Source organism: Rhinichthys klamathensis, unplaced genomic scaffold (genome assembly GCF_029890125.1).
Source record: "Rhinichthys klamathensis goyatoka isolate OS25496 unplaced genomic scaffold, OSU_Roscu_1.1 h1tg000114l_1, whole genome shotgun sequence".
NCBI lineage: Eukaryota > Metazoa > Chordata > Actinopteri > Cypriniformes > Leuciscidae > Rhinichthys > Rhinichthys klamathensis.
This window is the reverse complement of record NW_026606651.1, coordinates 4338072-4357031: the sequence shown is the minus strand read 5'-3', so window position 1 is coordinate 4357031 and position 18960 is coordinate 4338072. Positions and strand designations below refer to the sequence as shown.

At 38.7% G+C, this 18960-nt stretch overlaps 1 protein-coding gene across 1 annotated transcript in view; it reads left to right on the top strand.

Annotated features, from left to right (window-relative positions):
• pxna (paxillin a) overlaps nucleotides 1–18463 on the top strand; it is a 32424-nt gene extending 13961 nt beyond the window's left edge. The window contains exons 5-13 of the mRNA XM_056254854.1: nucleotides 391–541; nucleotides 1281–2381; nucleotides 3816–4085; nucleotides 4979–5287; nucleotides 10732–10890; nucleotides 12222–12395; nucleotides 13534–13615; nucleotides 13763–13911; nucleotides 17457–18463. Of these exons, the coding sequence (XP_056110829.1) occupies nucleotides 391–541; nucleotides 1281–2381; nucleotides 3816–4085; nucleotides 4979–5287; nucleotides 10732–10890; nucleotides 12222–12395; nucleotides 13534–13615; nucleotides 13763–13911; nucleotides 17457–17723 (2662 nt within the window). The 3' untranslated portion in view covers nucleotides 17724–18463. The remainder of the gene's footprint in view (nucleotides 1–390; nucleotides 542–1280; nucleotides 2382–3815; nucleotides 4086–4978; nucleotides 5288–10731; nucleotides 10891–12221; nucleotides 12396–13533; nucleotides 13616–13762; nucleotides 13912–17456) is intronic.
• Nucleotides 18464–18960: the final 497 nt, after the last annotated feature.

The following is an 18960-nucleotide window of genomic DNA, read 5'->3' as shown; positions in this document are numbered from 1 at the left end:
TCTCAGACTATGCCGTGTTTGATTATTACATTTAGGCCGTATTCTTTACTACGTGTTAAATTAAACATACTGTAGCTGAAATACTTATATTTCTGTATCTTTGGTCTATTGTATTCGTCCTATTTTTCGTAATTAGCTTCTTTGATCTTATTGTTAGTACAAAATTAAAAGCCCACTCCTAATATGTTGTTTAAATAAAAAAATTCTAATTTATCAAAATCTGTTTTGAGTTTAATTTAGACTTTCTTTATAGTCTTTTGGACTCCAGTGTAGTAAACATTGATGTTTAAATGAGAAGAATGTTGTAAACAAATGAAGACTTCACCAGTTGCCTTATTTGTGCGCTAGACCTTTTCTTACATCCCATTTTTAATATTGTAAAATGTATAGACCCGCCCCATCAGTGCCGATGGTTCCTGAGTTGAGAGAAGTTCAGGAAGAGACTCCCACCCAGCAGCAGGCCAGAATCTCAGCCTCCTCAGCTACGCGGGAACTCGATGAACTTATGGCTTCACTGTCTGACTTCAAAGTTCAGAGCAATGTAAGTCTTGGAGCAGGAGAGACAAATGACATTTAACTGTTATTTTTTACATTTTCTATAAATGTTCCTTTCAAACAACCTTCCTAAACTATGATCCATTGCTTTGCCACACAGTAGAATATGAGTCTTAAAAATGTTTATTTTTGAATATGCTTTTAATTAGCAAAATCTTATTTATTGGCAAATAATCTGGCCTATAGCATTACAAGAGCTGTTTGAATGAGTTGTCATTGGCTTTGTGTTTTAATGTTGTGAGCATGTCTGTGAGTGCTGATAATGATAATCAGATAGTAAACAGTAGATTATTATCAATCAAGGCCTTTGAAATGAATAAAGGTTTACATGCCTTGAATGATGGCATGCTCTCATGGGTCCATTATAAAGGTCTTGTTAGCATATCTGTCTTGGACGTGAGCCACACTGCGGCTGAAAAGAGAGAATCTGGAATGCTGTGGTTGTGGTGTCATGTTTATATCTTGAAATTCTGGTGATCATATTTGCTTTCAGGTTGGTAAACCAAATATCCGACTTGTACTTTGTTGCATTCTTAGAATACTTTTTTTATTGACTAAATAAGCCAAACTTTGCAAGATTGCATAACTCATTGCATTAAGCCACTGTAATTTTTAATTTGAGAATAATACAATGGATCATTCCCAGCATGCCTTCATGATTCTACTCAAATGCTTTCCTCCCTTTCTCTTTGATTGTTGTTGTCGTCTTACTGTTGGTTGTCTAGTCTGGCTCTGTGTCAGTTAAGGAGGACTCATTATCCACTAAAGGGTCAGAACTTTCCAATCTTGTGGTAACTGAGAGCCTCGTAGTCCCTTCTGTCCCAGAGGCAGAGGTATCTGACCACAGCTTTCCTTCCTCTAATGGCGCATTGTTTCTGCTGGAACTCCACATTGTTGAGGAATCAACAACCAAAGCTCCAGTGCCCAGCTCCACGCTGCGCTTCACTTCGTCCAAGAGCCATTCGGATAAACTACTGGTTGTTTCTAGCGCAAAGAGTCCAGTCCCTGAGTCTCGTTTATCACCAGAACCATCTGCAAAAACTTCAAGCCTTCCGCCATCAAGTTTAAACAAACGTGAAGTCAATTCACCCAAGATCTTCAACCTGAAAACCTCAAGTCCGATTTTGGTTTCCAAAAACAGTCCACCTGTGGTAACAAAGGCCTCCTCACCAGTTATAAATCGAAGGATTTCTAGCCCAGTGGCTAAAAGCCCCAGTCCTCCAGAAGTTATGAAGAGCTCAAATCGAATTGTCGACGTGAAAAGTTCTAGTCCTGTAACAATTGCTAAAACCTCTAGTCCAGTTGTGGTCCGAAAGAGCCCAAGCCCTATTACAGCTGTTAGAGCAACCAAAAGTCCTTTCCCTGGAGTCCTTGCCAAGAGCCCAAATCCTGATCCAGGGATTACTAGCAAGAGCCCAGTGCCAACTCTCATTGCACTACCTGCTCCTCCAGTTTCAACCCCAACATTAACTCCCAAGCCATCCAAAGAGAAACCTGATAACTCTGGACCTGGCATATTGGAAATAAGTCTTCCTTGTCCCAAGCCTCTTCTGGAGGAAGCTCTGGACAAGCTGTTGACGTCTAGTCTTTCCCAACCAGAGTCAGTGAAACCGCTTGAAGGAGATCCTGGCTCATCAGAAATTAACGATGACATTCTGTCACTTTTTCATCAATCGACGCCACAGGGTGGCTATAAAGACACACAAACCCCCTTAACTGATATCAGTTGGACGGACGACTCCTTATACCCTGGAGCGTCAGATGTTTCTCTGGACCTTCCACTTCTTCAGCCATCAGCAGTTGAAAGGCTCTCCGCTTCTGGACAAGTATGAGGCACACCAACTCTGTTAGACTGTCTCCAATTTGCACCCCTAAATTTAGCGAGCATGATCGAGAAGCATGCTGCACCACGTACGGCTGTTTATGCTTTCTCAAATACACAAGTGTGATCCTTATGCCAAGGGGCCTGTTGATATCCAATCTGAACCTTTCCATCCTGCTCAGATAGAAGCACCAACCATTAGCAAGTTAAATATGCCTCTCAAAAACCCGATACCCAAGTACAAATGTCACTTAGTGCTCCTAAAATTGAAGGGCTAGCCATTGGTTTGTAGCTGCTCTATTCAGTTGCATTGCTTTGTATCGTGTTTTTTGGAAAGGTTGAGAATTGAGGAATCCAAAGTATGTGTGGTGCATGAATTGGATTAGATTCTGTGGAAGGAGTCTTTGGGATGTTCAAATGCATGCCCTGACGCGCTTCCTCAATGAGGTGTATGGCGTTAAAAGGACAACAAGGCTAGGCTTGCTTGTTTCTTTGCAGTTTTGCATTGGTTTCATTGTGCAATTGCATTCCATCTTCACTTATTCTTTCTTCAGGGCACATGATGCTTTTTAGGAAGCTGCAGGAGATGTTCTGCAAAGGGGTTATTTACTGTGGTCCCATATTCTGATTGTCTTGCATGAGGCAAATTATTTGCAGTTGCTAAATTTGATGTGTAAAGTCTAAGGGTGTTACAGTTGAGTCATTTCGTTGATGCATTAAAATCATGCAGATTCACATGCATCAATCATGAAATATAGCTTTTAGATCATGAATTATTTGTGTTTGCCAGTAACTAGTTTAAAGTGATTAAAATGGAAAGAATTGCAGTTTGTTGAAATAATGTACAACATCTGGGGAATATCGATTGCATTTGAACTGTCAGCAAAACTTTTTCCAAAGTAGCTTGTCTGTCTTTTTCTTGCCTATAAAGGGAAGTATTTAAATAATACTATAAATTATTTTACAAATATATTGCATGTATTTGTTGTTAATCAAATTAAATTTATTCACTCTGAATTTGAAAAAAAAAGTCTTAAAACAAATTTCAAATTTAATTGCAAGAAGTGAATGGATTTTTAGTAGTAATAGCAATTTTTTACCTTTTAGTCCAATTGAAAATTGCTTTGACAATTTTGCATTGCTTTGGCATGTTGTGTTTGCTTCATAGTCTTTATACCTGCTCTTGCATCATTTCAGATTGTTTGTAGAAGGTTAGAGTTGTTCTTACTGTGAGTCACGAAGAGGATGCTTCAAGCTACGCTTTGCGATTGGCCTAAATTTGATGGGTGTGAGGTTACAGTACTGATTTTTATCCTGCTGCCTGCTTTTTAAAGGCCTTTGGACTGGATATCTGAGATCTTGAATGGCGTTTGCAAAGAAAGCATTGCATGATCTATAAATTTAAAGTGGTGACTTCAATAATGCTGCCTCTCCGCAGCTTAAATCGGTCATCAGACGCACAAAGGAAACGTCCAACGTTCACCCAATGTTTCGCGACGGCCATATGCACAAAAAAATGGGCCCGCTCATTCTCAACAAGAGTAACTCGCAAGATCTACTCATTGAAGAGCTGCAAGGGAAACTGGGAATCGGTCGCACTGGGCGGCCACGAAAACGGCCGGATGATTGGCTTACGGAAGGGGTCATTGTCTGTTCCAACCCACAGCGGTTAAGAGAGGAAGGTGGTGTATCACCAATGGTTGATAAGGTAGTGTAAGTCTCAAGATTACTGGTGGAACTAACAAAAGCTTGCACTAAAACATTTCTCGAATTTGTTTGTTATATAAAACTGGCTTTTTAACCTTTTATAAAACATTTTCAAATAGAGTGCAACAGTGCGTGTCCACTTTTTCCATGGCGTTAGTTCTGGAAGAATTTTTTCCATTAATTTTTCCCACATGGACTTTTAAAAAGTCTGTTAAATCCTTGAACCAAACCAAACAGGTGACTCACAACATTACAAACTTTTATTTAAAGCAAAAAAAGTATTTTAAAATCAGGGTCAAGACTACTTGATGGCTTTACTGAGGGAAAGAACTTCAATCCCATGAACCCTTATGAATGACAATCGGATGAAAAACTATGGAGAAATATTATGATTCATTTAAAATTGATTTTATTTATATATATATATATATATATATAGAAACAATATATTTTAAGTTTATTGCAATATATATATATATATATATACAGTGTGTATATATATATATAAACACAAACATTTAAGTATTTGTAGTGTTCCCTGCTGAGCTCTTTTGAGACGACTTACTCGCCGCTATTCTCTGATTGGTTGATTTTTTTTCTGTACAGCATCATGTTTTTCACCATGAATTCTGCTGTTAAACATGATTCTTTAAACTGATCGTTAAAAAAAATACAAACTGATGGCTTCAGCTAAAGCATTTACCATTTGTTTAACAACGGTTAAGTTTACAACTGTAAAGACAGACCTGTTGTGAGCTTTAAGTGATTGTAAAAAAAAAAAACAATCTTCCTATGGAGAAAATGAATGTGATTTTTACTTCTGGAACCCGACTGTTACACAATATAATGCATTTTTGCGTTTTGTGTTGTGTTTCACATTTCTTTGTCCATCAGATCATCATTCCTCCAGACTTGCCATGTCCTCCGAAAAAAATCCTAACCCATCCTGTCCCAAAAAAGCCAGTGGCTGTGGTACAGATGCCCGCTCCTCTCCCCCCACCACCTCCACCTCCTAGAGAGCCCTCTCCTCCTCCTCTTCCTCCTCCTCCTCCTCCTCCCCCTCCTCCAGTTCCGACCCTGCCTCCACCTAAAGAGCCCACCCCTCCTCCATCCCCTCCACCCAAACCTGCGACCCCACCCCCTCCACCAAAGGTGTTATCATCTGTGGGCTGCCAAACGGAATATGAACCTCTTTTTCCACCGGTACAGGCATGAACTTGCTCTCTTCGTTTATCTGCATCTGATCCGAGCTTGCATTTTTGTCATAAGGGTTCGCACGGTCATGAAAAGAATGGAAATATCAGGGAATTTGTCATGAAAAGTCATGGAAATTAATAAGAAGTCATATGAAACTGGTTGTATATGGGGTTGGTGTTGAGTAAAACTGGTTCACAAGCCATTGTGAATCATTTAAGTCAAGTCACATTTATTTGTACAGCACTTTATAGACAACCGCACAGCCATCTTTAGTATTTTGTGTTTGAACTGCAGTTTTTGCGGTAGCTCTGTATATTTCTATAGCATCGCTGCCGAAGAATAGCTGGTGAGGTGGATTTACTTATTGTTGAGTTAAGGGAAGTTATCATGAGCATTGTAATGTTTGAAGCGGATGTCATAATAAACGTCAGTAGACCGGGAAGATTTTAAAACGAGCGGACCATTCATAAATCTGTAAGATCTTACCTTCATGCTGTGGAAATACAAACCGGAAGACCGAACACAACGCACATTCGAGCTATACAATACAGATTGTGTCAAAGCATCTTCAGATTAATTAACAGCAAAATGTTAATGATGCAGAAGTCATAAATTATTAAATGAATTCAATTTCAGGTGTAAAGGAGCTCTAAAAAGACAATCGTGTCATTATTTCGATCAAGTCAGTTCAGTTTATTAACAGTGTCGATGTTGCAAAGTTAGTGCTTGTTCAGTTGCAATTTCGTTCTCATCTTAGTGTCGGTGTAGTTAAATCGATAATATTACTGAATATTAACTGTTTTTAAACCCCAACTGAGCAAGCAAACTCCACCGGGTGACCGTAGTGGAGAACACCTTGGGAGAGACCTAAATGAATGAGTGGATTCTTTTCAGGTTAATCTGTTGAACAAATCAGTCTGAATGAATCTTTAGTGAATCATTTAGAATTTGAATATGAATGTAAATGTGAATGATTCCTACCCAGTAATCACAAACTACTGGAAAGCTCATGAAAAACATTTAGAAAAATGATTTGGTCAGATAGTGTTGGGGGACCCTGTGACTTATCTATCCATTCTTTCATGGTTTCTAGGATGTAGCTTATTGAGCATATGCTGTTATGTGATTGACCTCCAAACAGCGCTCACACTAGGAGTGTCTCAGCATTTATTAAATAGTTTGCTGGTGCCAACATGTCCCATGAAGACAGTCTGTTTTCCCTTTTCTTGTCTCTGGATTCCTGGTACGTGAGGAAATTCTGTTGCCAACGAAGTTGGTTATCAATTACAGTTGAAAATGAAGCAGTCGGTCAAGTTAACATTATTTAGTAAATGGATTTCCACTCTAATAAAAAAATTATATAACATGGCTATTTTTTATTATAACTTTTGTATCAAGGGCGCCGCCATCTTGCAGTACTACAACCTGTAACTTCACTGAGTTGGTTGGCTGCATTGGATTAACGACGATTATTATAGTTTTGATTTTAGTCTTTGATTTTTCTGCCTATTTGCTGTAATCATTACTAGTAATAGATAAACTCATAATGTCTGTCACCAAGTAAACGGCCAATATAGGCTGGAAAAAAATTGGCGAACAAAAATAATTCAGGAATCCAGCAGTGAAGGAAAAGTTGGTTAAAATCTTTGACACAGAATGCAAAAGAATTTAAAAAAAGATGATGGCAAGGAAGACGACGGGATTATGGCTGATGTTTGGAGATTATCCAACATTTGGAGTCCTGCTTTGTAAAGAAATATTTATTTTGTGGTTTGCTTTGATCTCTGCATGTAGTGGAAGGACAAACGCCAACGGGTGTTTATTATGGTTGTGGTTCATTTTAATTTCTGACAGTCAACTTATTTAATATCTAAGTATAACTATGGAAATCTTGAGGCGGTGGGACTTTGTTTCTGGATGTGTATCTGGAAGTGAAGCAGAACTCTTCTCCGTTTCAGCGGCAGTTGCACGTGTCCTTTGCTTTAACACAAAAAAATATGTTTTACATCCAGGAGCAATGCATTAGTGGTCTCCATTTTGTCTTCTGATGCCCTGTGGCTTTCCAGTTTCCATCTTTCACTGTCTCTGTCCTCCACTGTCTGTCTTTAACTGTCTCTCTACCGTTGCATCTGTTGAACTCTGGGAAGACAACCAACCCCTTGACGTCACAGGTTGTAGTACTACAAGATTGCTAGCCTGGCAAGCCAGACCTACATCAAGATGTTAGGTCTGGGAACTCACAATTGGCATACCTCAATCCGAGGGGCGGGATAAACGGTTGTCTTTCAATATCCCTCGGCACGCAATAGGACAGCGCTACAACCAACCAGAGCAACGATGTGAGTGAGTCCCATGCGTTTTTCCACCAGCGGAGCTAGTTGATTTATTTAACTTTTGCCGTATCCGATCGTCAACTCCGAACACGTTTTCCTTTTTTTAAGAATGACTTAAGTTACGTTCTCTTAACTCCAAGTCCTCCAGAGTCGCGGCCAAATCCGATTCGAAAGACCGCTGTTCGCCAGTGTTTTCAAGTTAGCAGGGAAATCACCTGTGGAAATCACGCGGAACCGTCACATCTCTGCCGTCATTGTTAAGCCCGCCCACCAACTCTATACACGATGTGATTGGCCTGACCAGAGTTTGTTTTTTTCCAGCTCGAAAAGCCAACGGAGAGTTGCTAGACCACACTTTGCTGCAAAATAATTTTTGCTGCCGCTAGGGTGCGTCTAGATTTCTAGGCTACAAGATTGCGGCACCCTTGCAAAAATTCTATAACTAAATGGTTAAATGGTTACATTTATTGTGTTTATCTAATATCAGTGGTGGAATGTAACGAAGTACAAATACTTCGTTACTTTACTTAAGTAATTTTTTCACGTATCTGTACTTTACTTAAGTAGAATCAATAGTGCATACTTTTTACTTTTACTTCGTTACATTTTGCAGCAATTTACTTATACTTTAATACTTTCTACTCCACTACATTTCTACAACGTTCTGTTACATTTTCGTTACATTTTCTGATCAGTTTTTCCCCTGCCAAAACGTCATCCTGACCGTCCGTTCGTCACACGTTTCTGTCTCACCAATGAAGTTTGGTTGCCATAGATATATCAACCCGGTCACACTAAATGCGTCTCTATAGCACGCAGTGTGTTTATCGTGCAATTTATACGCGAAAATTAATTTTACATGCATAGGAAACGCATTGGTAGGTTTCATAGACAGTAAAAGAAAGGTAGGTTTAGTAGTGATGTGGGGTGCGTGTGTATTATACGTTTGGTTAGGGTTAGTATGGCAAGCCAAGAGGTTCAGAATTACGCCATAAATGAATCGCGTTTACAGCCAAACGCCGTCATATACGGCGTTTTAACATATGTGTTTATATTAGGGCTGTCAAATGATTAATCGTGATTAATCACATCCAAAATAAAAGTTTTTGTTTACATAATATATGTGGGTGCACTGTGTATAATTATTTTATATATATAAATACACACACATGCTTGTATATATTTAAGAAATATTTTCATGTATATACTGTATATAGATGTATATATAATTTATATTATATATAAATATAAATATTTTATATATAAATAATATATTTTTTCTTAAATATACATGCATGTATGTGTATTTAAATATATATACAAAATAATTATACACAGTGCACCCACATATATTATGTAAACACAAACTTTTATTTTGGATGTGATTAATCGTGATTTATCATTTGACAGCCCTAGTTTATATATATATATATATATATATATATATATATATATATATATATATATATACCGTATATAGTAAGGGTAGGCTATATAGTAAGCTTGATGTGTATATTGCCTAATTGCAAGCTTGTTCAGAAATGGTGACAAACTTAAAATATAACTGCTTTTCCATCATATTGAACATCATTATATGAGTATTAGGTTGAATGAGTTAGAATTAACTGTTTTATTAATCATTAGAATATAGACATTAAGAGAATAAATTGTTATGCAAGTACTTTTACTTTTAATACTTAAAGTACATTTAAAATCAGGTACTTTTTACTTAAGTAGGGTTGTCATTGTGGTACTTCTACTTTTACTAAAGTAAATATGTCTCTGGTTATTTGTACTTTTACTTAAGTACTGAGATTCAGTACTTCCTCCACCACTGTCTAATATATGATTAAGAGTGGAAATCCATTTACTAAATAATATAACTTGACTCACTGCCTCATTTCCACTTCCTGTTTTTTGGTTGATTTTTGACTCCGAAAATCTTTTTGACTCCAGGGCTGCGCTGGAGTACTTCAGGAGTAGCTTGTTTAAGTGTGAGATCATAAGCAGAAATAACAGGATTAATAGGTTGCTAATTTTGCTTTGTGAATAATGCTTCTGTGTCACGGTTCTTTGAACTGAGAGCACAGAGATGGGGTTACTGTTACACCAGAACTTCTTGACCCATAGCCTTGTTTGGTCTGTCATCTGATTATGTATTTAACACCTTCTTGGTCCTGTTGTATTTAGGGAAGGTTACGCAGGGAGCATGAGATTGATTTCCTTAGATTAGTAAAACAGACACGATTCACAACCTTTCCATTTATGTGAAATACATTTAAATATAAAATTGCAAATGTTGCATAATATCTAACCAGATTTGGTGTTTAAATATAATAACTATTGCATGTTTGTGCAGGATCATGCATCTCTGCTGGCTGTTGATTGCTGTGTACTTTCAAGTCTGTGAAATAAGACGAAAGCCGTAAACATTTCCATTGCATGCAGTGCTGGAGTGTTTCAGGGAAGCTGAGAACTACTTTAAGTGTTGTGAATTGTGTAGTTTAAAAACCACTAACATCCTGTAATGGATTGACTAATAAATGATGCAAGTAAATGTGTGTAATTCAACATCTCCAGTCCTGTTTGTTTGAAGGAAGAAGCTCTTGATGTACATGCGTTAGGAGTTTGAAAATACCTTTTTCCAAGTGGCGATGGTTATATTGAGAACATTTTCAGCCAAGGGAGACTTGAGCATACTCGTGGTACAAAGTTGATCATCAGTTGTTGAGCACACAAACATATCTGAACAACTACACTCCATATAAGGGGACATTTATATTGCACTTCTCAGTGTTGAGTTCTCCAAAACAAGTCAAGTGTCAGTGGATGGTGTGCTTCAAATCCTGCATGTGTTTAGCCATGAATTATCAACATTGTGCCATTGATCCAGGCACTAAATCTCCTGTTACTCCAGGGAGATTGACCTGGTAAAAAAAGTGTATTGAAAGTCGCTTTGGATAAATGCATTTGCTAAATGATTAATTGGTAGTAATTAGTTGTGTAGAAAGTGTCTAACATAAACAAAGCTCCTTGTTTTGTGTCTGCGTCTGCAGAGTGGGATTTGCATCCACATTTTCTTTGCTTTATGAAAAAATTATTTTCCTTTTGCTGTAGATTATGGCTCAGGGCAAGAGTTCCCCCACCAGCGTCCCGAAGCAGGGGAATAAACTGGATAACATGTTGGGCAGCCTGCAGTCAGACCTCAACCGCCTGGGTGTCCAGACTGTAGCCAAAGGCGTTTGTGGAGCCTGCAAGAAACCAATCGCTGGCCAGGTAAGAGATCTGGGGAAGAGCTCATTTACTGCCCAAATCAATTATCCCGACATATCATCCATTTGGATTTTTTTGGATATTATGCTCTAGTGCAGAAGCTCTGTTTCAAAACAAACAAATGTGTGTGTGTGTGTGTGTGTGTGTGTATATAAAGCTTGGAGATTTCAGATTTTTTAAAACGTTTTTCTCTTATGCTCACTGAAGGACCGTACACAACTGGACGAATATCGGCGCGCGTTATTCGCCAGCTTTTTTTCAACGCGTTTTTTGTGTTCACACCCAAGCGATTTTCGCTGACGATGAGCCGAGTGAACGTGCAAATTCATTCTCTGACATTAGATGGCGCTTAATGTAAAACAGAAATAGTCCTATTTTGTAGTCGCTGTCGCGTTTGTCATATAGTTCTTTATGTTCCGACACCGAGACCAGCAGCTCTACATTCATCTTGCCTCGCATCTTCCTCGTCTTATTTCTTCCCGGCAGTGTAGACGCTGCTTGGCGCATCTTCTTCGCCGTTACGTATGTGTGCTCGGCAAGACCGTTTTGTGTTTGAGCGCCCCCAAGTTGTGTTTTACTGTAACTTCAGATGCTCCTGACACGTGAGCAAAAGCGCCAATCTCATTGGTCGGATAGTTTTTGACACGGCGGGTCAAACCAAAAAAACGAACCCGAGCCGGTTTTAAAAAAAATTACGCTTTAACGCGTGGCGTTTTTCGCGTCGGTGTGCACACTCACATTGGCACCCTTTGTTTAGTCACGAGGCGTTAAACGTCGGCGAATAACGCACGCGAAATTCATCCCGGTGTGAACAGGCCTTAAGGCTACATTTATTATCAAAAATGCGTGAAATATTCTTACAAATATTACTGTTTTCACGCGCCTGGGAAAACCCAGACGAACTTCCGGCAAATTTGAGATTTGCTCTGCAAGTCAGTCTGGCCAAGCTCATTTCCAATTTTTCCAAATCGAGGCACCAATCACAAACGTTGAGGCGGGGTTTACACGATGACGATAGCTCTGATTGGTTTTTAGGTCTATCCAATTGCTCCCAGAGGCATTTGAGCGACGTCCGTTGGTGACGCCCCTTTGGAAATGGGCTGTGAATGAACCTTTCCCAGACCCACTCTCACTGGTGTCAACCAGACTATGTTTTCACTGTATTTTTAATCAAATAAATGCAGACTTTTAAGAACATTTAAAAAATCGTAATGATTCCCAAATTTTGTAGCTTGTATAGCATCATGAGTCACTGGTATTCAGTTATGTCTTTTGCTGTTTACTACAAAAGTAAAGCAGAACACTTCCATCCTCGTTTTCTTTGATTCATTCAGGTGGTGACAGCAATGGGTCGGACGTGGCATCCAGAACATTTCGTGTGTACTCACTGTCAGGAGGAAATAGGTTCCAAAAACTTCTTTGAGCGAGACGGCCAGCCGTACTGTGAAAAGGACTACCACAGCCTCTTCTCTCCACGCTGTTACTACTGCAATGGACCCATTCTGGACGTAAGGAGGATTCTGCTTCCTATCACCACAGACGGGGCATTCACAGGCCCGTGTGTGTCTCATGTGTCACCACCCAGTCGTGATGGTGCTTACTATAGCTGCTCACACTTTACCTTTGGCTTCAGGTTTCCTGTAAACATAAACAGTCACTTAAATGCAGTCTAAATCGGTCTCTCCAGTCAAACTCAACACATGCATATAGATAGTCTTTTTGAATAAAATGACTAGGCATCCTTAAAACAAGATACAAAATTGTTTACCATAGCATAATACGAAGGCAATAAATACACAAATTTTCATTTTATTTCATTTAGAATTCTATGTATTTGTTGGCTGCATGCAAAAACATAGTGCAACCAGTGTAGTCTGATTGACTAATGAATCTTATGAGAAGGTTTTTTTTATTGAGTCGGTTGAAAATGATATTTGTTTGAATCAGTCATGAATTACTGAATTAACATTTGACTCACTTATGACTGTATGTTTATATGATAACATATAGATAAATATACACATTGGCACAATATTCTCCATAATGGAATTTTGTTTTCCATAGATCTATATTGCAAAATTAATGTTTAGTTTAGCATGTAGTTAGGATTGGAGTAGTTTATATTGCTAAAACAGAAGTATGTGATTTATTGATTTATTTCGAACATGTATAGGAAACAAAATAAAAAAAACTTAATGACAAAAATAAAAACCTAATAACAACAGATACTCATCAAAACTCATCAAGAAAACAATATTAACTTATACATGTCCGAAAAGGAGTAGGAAGAAGCATGAGCTTATTTAATCCTACCCCTTCTCACTACTTATCAATAATACTCCGGTGGCCGATCATCTTAATCTATTTTTCTCCATACACACCGAGAATACATAAATAACAAACATATTTACCTATATTTGTATCCACCATAATTATTAAACAATGCAAAAAAAAACATGTGATTCACATGTTTGTTTATGTAGTGGGAAATGAACACTATTACTAATAATTGTTAGCAATTGTCTTATTCTTTGTTTTTTTATCTTAATTTTGCATACATTCATTGATTACATTGTGCTCTCTGTCCTTGTTTCGCCATCAGTTCATTGTAATGAATTGTACATTTGCTTTTATTTCGTCCTGCAGAGGGTGGTGACCGCATTAGACAAGACTTGGCATCCAGAGCATTTCTTTTGTGCCCAGTGTGGGTCATTCTTTGGGCCTGAGGGTAAGCTGATTCCACTCTTCTCAAGTTCAACCTCTTTTCTTCTCTTTAGCTGGCCTTTCCTTTTTTTCTACCAAGCTATTTTTTCTTAAAAAGGTTTTAAGCCTTTGGCAACTTTTTTCTTTTTCTGTTTGTCTCTATTTCCTGCAGGTTTCCATGAGAAGGAGGGAAAGGCTTACTGTAGGAAGGACTACTTTGACATGTTTGCCCCTAAATGTGGCGGCTGTGCCCGTGCTATCCTGGAGAACTACATTTCGGCCCTCAACTCTCTCTGGCACCCAGAGTGTTTTGTCTGCAGGGTCAGTGTGTGTGTGTGTTTGTGGGTGTCTGTATAAGCATGCAATTGATTGAGGCCTGTGTGTGTATACTTGGTGATAGGGCGATTATATCAGCTAGGCCAGTGAATATCGCAGTATTTGGCATGGGCATATTTCAGTTAAATTAATTTCATTTTTAATTAAATTAAGTTTATTTTAAGATCTTGACCAAAAATTTATGCACACCTTGATGGAAATAAATGTGGTGATGTTATTTCCATCAAGAGGTGCATCAGTTTTTCCTCAAGATCTTGTATTGTCAATGCAAGAGTCCAGCACTCTGTAAAGTCTCCTCCAGCACATCCCAAACACTTTCAAAGAATTTCAGATCTGGACTCAGAGGAGCCGATTCATGTGTAAAAATGATTCTTCGTGCTCCCTCACAACCTTTCTTTCACAATTTGAGCCTGATGAATCTTGACATTGTCATCCTGACCTGGAATATGGCCATGATGTGTCTTCCTACATGTTGAAGAAATGAAAAGCTACACAAGCGAAAAATGTTGATTATCTCCTAACAAGGCCACATATTAAGGTCTGGGTAGATCAGATGTTAAGAGAACAATCAGTTCTCGTAATCAATGTGTGGGATGCAGAAGAAATGGGCAGGAATTGTTATGGCAAGGCGACTGGTTAGAGTATCTCTGAAACGGCAAGGCTTGTGAGTTGCTCCCGGTCAGGAATGTGTCACAACAAACAGTTGCATCGCAGTCTGCTGCGTATTGAGCTGTGAACCCACAGACAAATCAGAGTGCCTACTGTATGACCACTGTCCACCATTGAAAGCGCCTTCAATGGTCAAGTCATCTTCATTTATATAGCGCTTTTAACAATGTAGATTGTTCCAAAGCTGCTTTACAGTGATAATAGGAAATGGCTTTGTGACAGCTCTAGAATAAAGTTATTTTCCAGCTAAAGTTAGTTTTAATTGATTCACTTCTGTCGCAACGATCATTAGGAATGGCACACAAGTGTCGGAACTGGACCTTGGAGCAGTGGAAGAAGGTCGCCTGGTTCTATCTGTCCCATTTTCTTTTGCATTGTGTAAACGGCTGTGCTGTGGGAAGATGACAGGACCGGTGGAGGGAGTGTAATGCTCTGGGTCTGGTCATTCATGTGGACGTCAATTTGACACGTGCCACCAGTAGCGGAGATAGCGTGGGTGCTTGGGTGCGGCCGCCCCAGGGCCCCGTGCCAATTAGGGGCCCCTCAAACGCCGCCGATCTTGCGTCACTGGACAGGAACGGGGCCCTCGCCAGCAGTGATGCCGGTAACTTTTTTCAGTAACGAGTAATAACGCGTTACTATTTCCAAACCAGTAATCACATTAAAATTACTGATCCAAATTACTGTGCGTTACTATTTTTTGTCATTTTCTTTAGTAGAAATGATGGCTGATATGCGATATGAAACCGAAATGTGAGTGAGAAGGCAGAATCGCGACACACTCCCAGCTCCCAGCGTTATCCTTCCCGTTCAGATCCAATGCTACCACATCTTTAAATTACTATTAGGCTATTGTTTGAAGTTAACATTATAAAATACGTAGACCTACACTACACCACAACTAGTTGAGGATAATTTCTTTAAAATTGGGCAATTCCAGCGTTATGGACGTGACATTTGGTAAAAAACTTGAAATGTAAATTCTCAGAAAATGCATTTAATACCAATATATTGAAACGTCTGTTTATCCTCCTTAATAAAGGAGTCCGGAGTCCAGACTCCAGACATTAGAAAAATATCAGTCTACACATGCGTTTTATATTTAATATGAGGGAAATACACGGGCGTGACACAAATTTTTTTGAACTTTTAGGTGGCAAAAGTACAAAAAGTAATACCCACTTCAGAAGGGCTGGCTCTCCACAGAACAAAATATTCATTTTGTCTTATTTTTCGTGTTCGCATTTATGAGGGAAAAACAATGTTACGTGTCAGTTCCCCGTTACGGACTTGAGCGCTCTGAAAGCGGCACTGAAAGACTGCTTTAAAACTTTCCCAGAGACATCAAACATAAAGTACAAAGCCATTCATTAAGGCGAATTTCGTTTTGTATTAATTGTATCTTAATTTTAATCAATGTTTCATCAACCAATTGCCTGGATTTAATAAATAAGAAGTAAATATAGCAGACAAAAGATAATCACGACACGGAGGCGCCGGCGCGTGAACTGGAGCTCGTCTTGTGAGTCATAAATGAACCGAAACACAGAGTAGGCCTACTTGCCTCACACACCTGAGAAATATATCTATAGAAAGCTCGAAATGTGTACTTTTACAGAACAATTCAAAACGAAAGAAAACAGACTGTTCTCTGAAAAGAACGAGATAGCATTTGTGTTTTATTTAACATATAAGCTTACTTGGCTCAACAAGTGACACATTATTATTACATATGTATTCATCAGATATTTTATGGGTTTTTTTTACGGTTTTAATTTTAAAATTACTTGGTAGCAGAGGGCCCCATGATGAAGCTCCGCCCCTGCGTGCCCCCTAACTAAACGTTGCAAACTAGGTGCATGCCTTCATGGCAAAGATATTCCCTGATGGAAGAGGGCTCTTTCAGCAGGATAATGCGCCCTGCCACACTGCACACATTGTTCAGGAATATGATCAAGAGTTCAAGGTGTTGCCCTGGCCTCCAAATTCCCCAGAGCTGTGGGATGTGCTGGACCAATAAATTCAATCCCCGGTGGCTCCACCTCGCAACCTACAACTTGAAGGATCCTCTGCTAACGTCTTGGTGCCAGAAACCACGGGACACCTTTAGAGGTCTTGTAGAATATTTGGTTTGGCGGGTCGGCACTGTTTTGTCAGTACGCAGGGGACTAACAGCATATTAGGCAGGTGGTCTGGCCATAGTGTGTGTGTGTGTGTGTGTGTGTGTGTGTGTGTGTGTGTGTGTGTGTGTGTGTTTATATACAGGTGAAACTCGAAAAATTAGAATATGGTGCAACTCGAAAAATTAGAATATGGTGCAAAAGTTAATTTATTTCAGTAATTCAACTTAAAAGGTGAAACTAATATATTATATAGACTCATTACAAGCAAAGTGAGATATTTCAAGCCTTTATTTGTTATAATTTTGATGATTATGGCTTACAGATATGAAAACCTTTTCACAATATTCTAATTTTGAATTTGGAGTTTTCATATCTATAAGCCATAATCAAAATTATAACTAATAAAGGCTTGAAATATCTCACTTTGCATGTAATGAGTCTATATAATATATTAGTTTCACCTTTTAAGTTGAATTACTGAAATAAATTAACTTTTGCACCATATTCTAATTTTTTGAGTTTCACCTGTGTGTGTGTGTATACATATATATATATATATATATATAAATGTGGGTGTTTAGGTTGCTATCTGTGTGTTTTGGATTAATACACTAGCTCATGTTGCTATCAGATGTGTCTATATTGCTGCATGTACTGTCTGTGCTGTGTTATGTGTAGCATTATTTGAATCATATGTGTGTAACTGACTGATTTCTGTTTTCTCTCTCTCCTCCACAGGAGTGTTTCACTCCATTTGTGAACGGTAGTTTCTTCGAGCATGAAGGGCAGCCGTACTGTGAGGCTCATTACCACGAGCACCGCGGCTCTCTCTGCTCCGGCTGTCAGAAACCCATTACCGGCCGCTGCATCACTGCCATGGGCAAGAAGTTTCACCCCGAGCATTTCGTCTGCGCCTTCTGCCTGAAACAGCTGAACAAGGGCACATTCAAAGAGCAGAACGACAAACCCTACTGCCAAAGCTGCTTCGTCAAGCTCTTCAGCTAGAATCTGATCGTGTTCAAGTGTGTGTTCGATCACACACGCCAATATCAGAGGCCCACGGGTCGAGTTTTAAAATTGTGTCATCTTGTGGTGATAGTGAGCATTACACCAGCTTGTTCCTGTGCCAAAGCACTGTCAGACAGGTGTAGATCTTCAGGGAGGCCATTACGATTTTTAACAGCCTTTTTAAACGCTTCTCCTGGATCCAGATGTTATCAGAGACTAGGTCTTTAAATTGCGTGGAGCTATTTTCGATATTATCGACTGCATCGGACAAATCGAGATCTATTTTTGTACTTGTTACACACACATTGAGCTTAACTTGAACATAACTATGTACACATCTCTTTGCACATTTCAGGCAAAACCCTGTTCTGTTTCGCTGCTTTCTAGGATAACAGCACACTCTATTTTATTTAGCGTCTTTTCTCCATTGGCATTTCTTAAAGGTGCAATAACAGCTTGAAATCGTCAAAATCTCAATGCCATATTCTGTGTATTTTTATCATTTTTGGTAATCGAGAGTTTGTTCAGCCCTGACCCTATTGTGCATGCATATCTCTGTCTTATCACTTTATAAAGTGTGCTTTTACTTTTTTTTTTTTTTGTTGATTGTTTCTATTTTTATATTCATGGGTTGTTTCTGTTTTTCTGGATGGCTGGAGTGGTTTTAACTTCCATCCTTATGCCTTTATGAGAGTTTGACTGTGGAACCGAATCACTTCTGCTGTTATAATACTTATTTTATTCTTATAAAAAGCCTTCTTAAAGATACCAGTGTGGGCCCTGATGCCCATTTCCTTGAGTATGTGGTGTTCCACAATGTGCCTATTGCCACCGGGCATAATGTGCGATTTTTCTTACAATGGTTTTTGTCTTAAGTTCTCGTTTGTATTATAAGTTTTAATAATTTTGTGATAGACATTTCTCCTCTTTTCCATTCATCTGATTTCCTACTGTATGCAAGTAAATGTATTCAAGTCTTATGAATTATAATTGATGTCAAAAGCTTTAACTTTTTTCCCCCCGTTTTAGTAATTTAAAGATTTTCTTCTTCAGGGTGATGTCATATTTTATTTTAAAATGAATGATGACATGCACATTGTATTTAAAACATGGGGTTTAAAATGACAAATGTACAAGGCATTGAATAAATACCAGAATCTCATTAACTGATTTATGCTTCTTTGATTTATGATTGTATGCTGTTAATAGGACTTCAATGCGATGTTTTCTATCG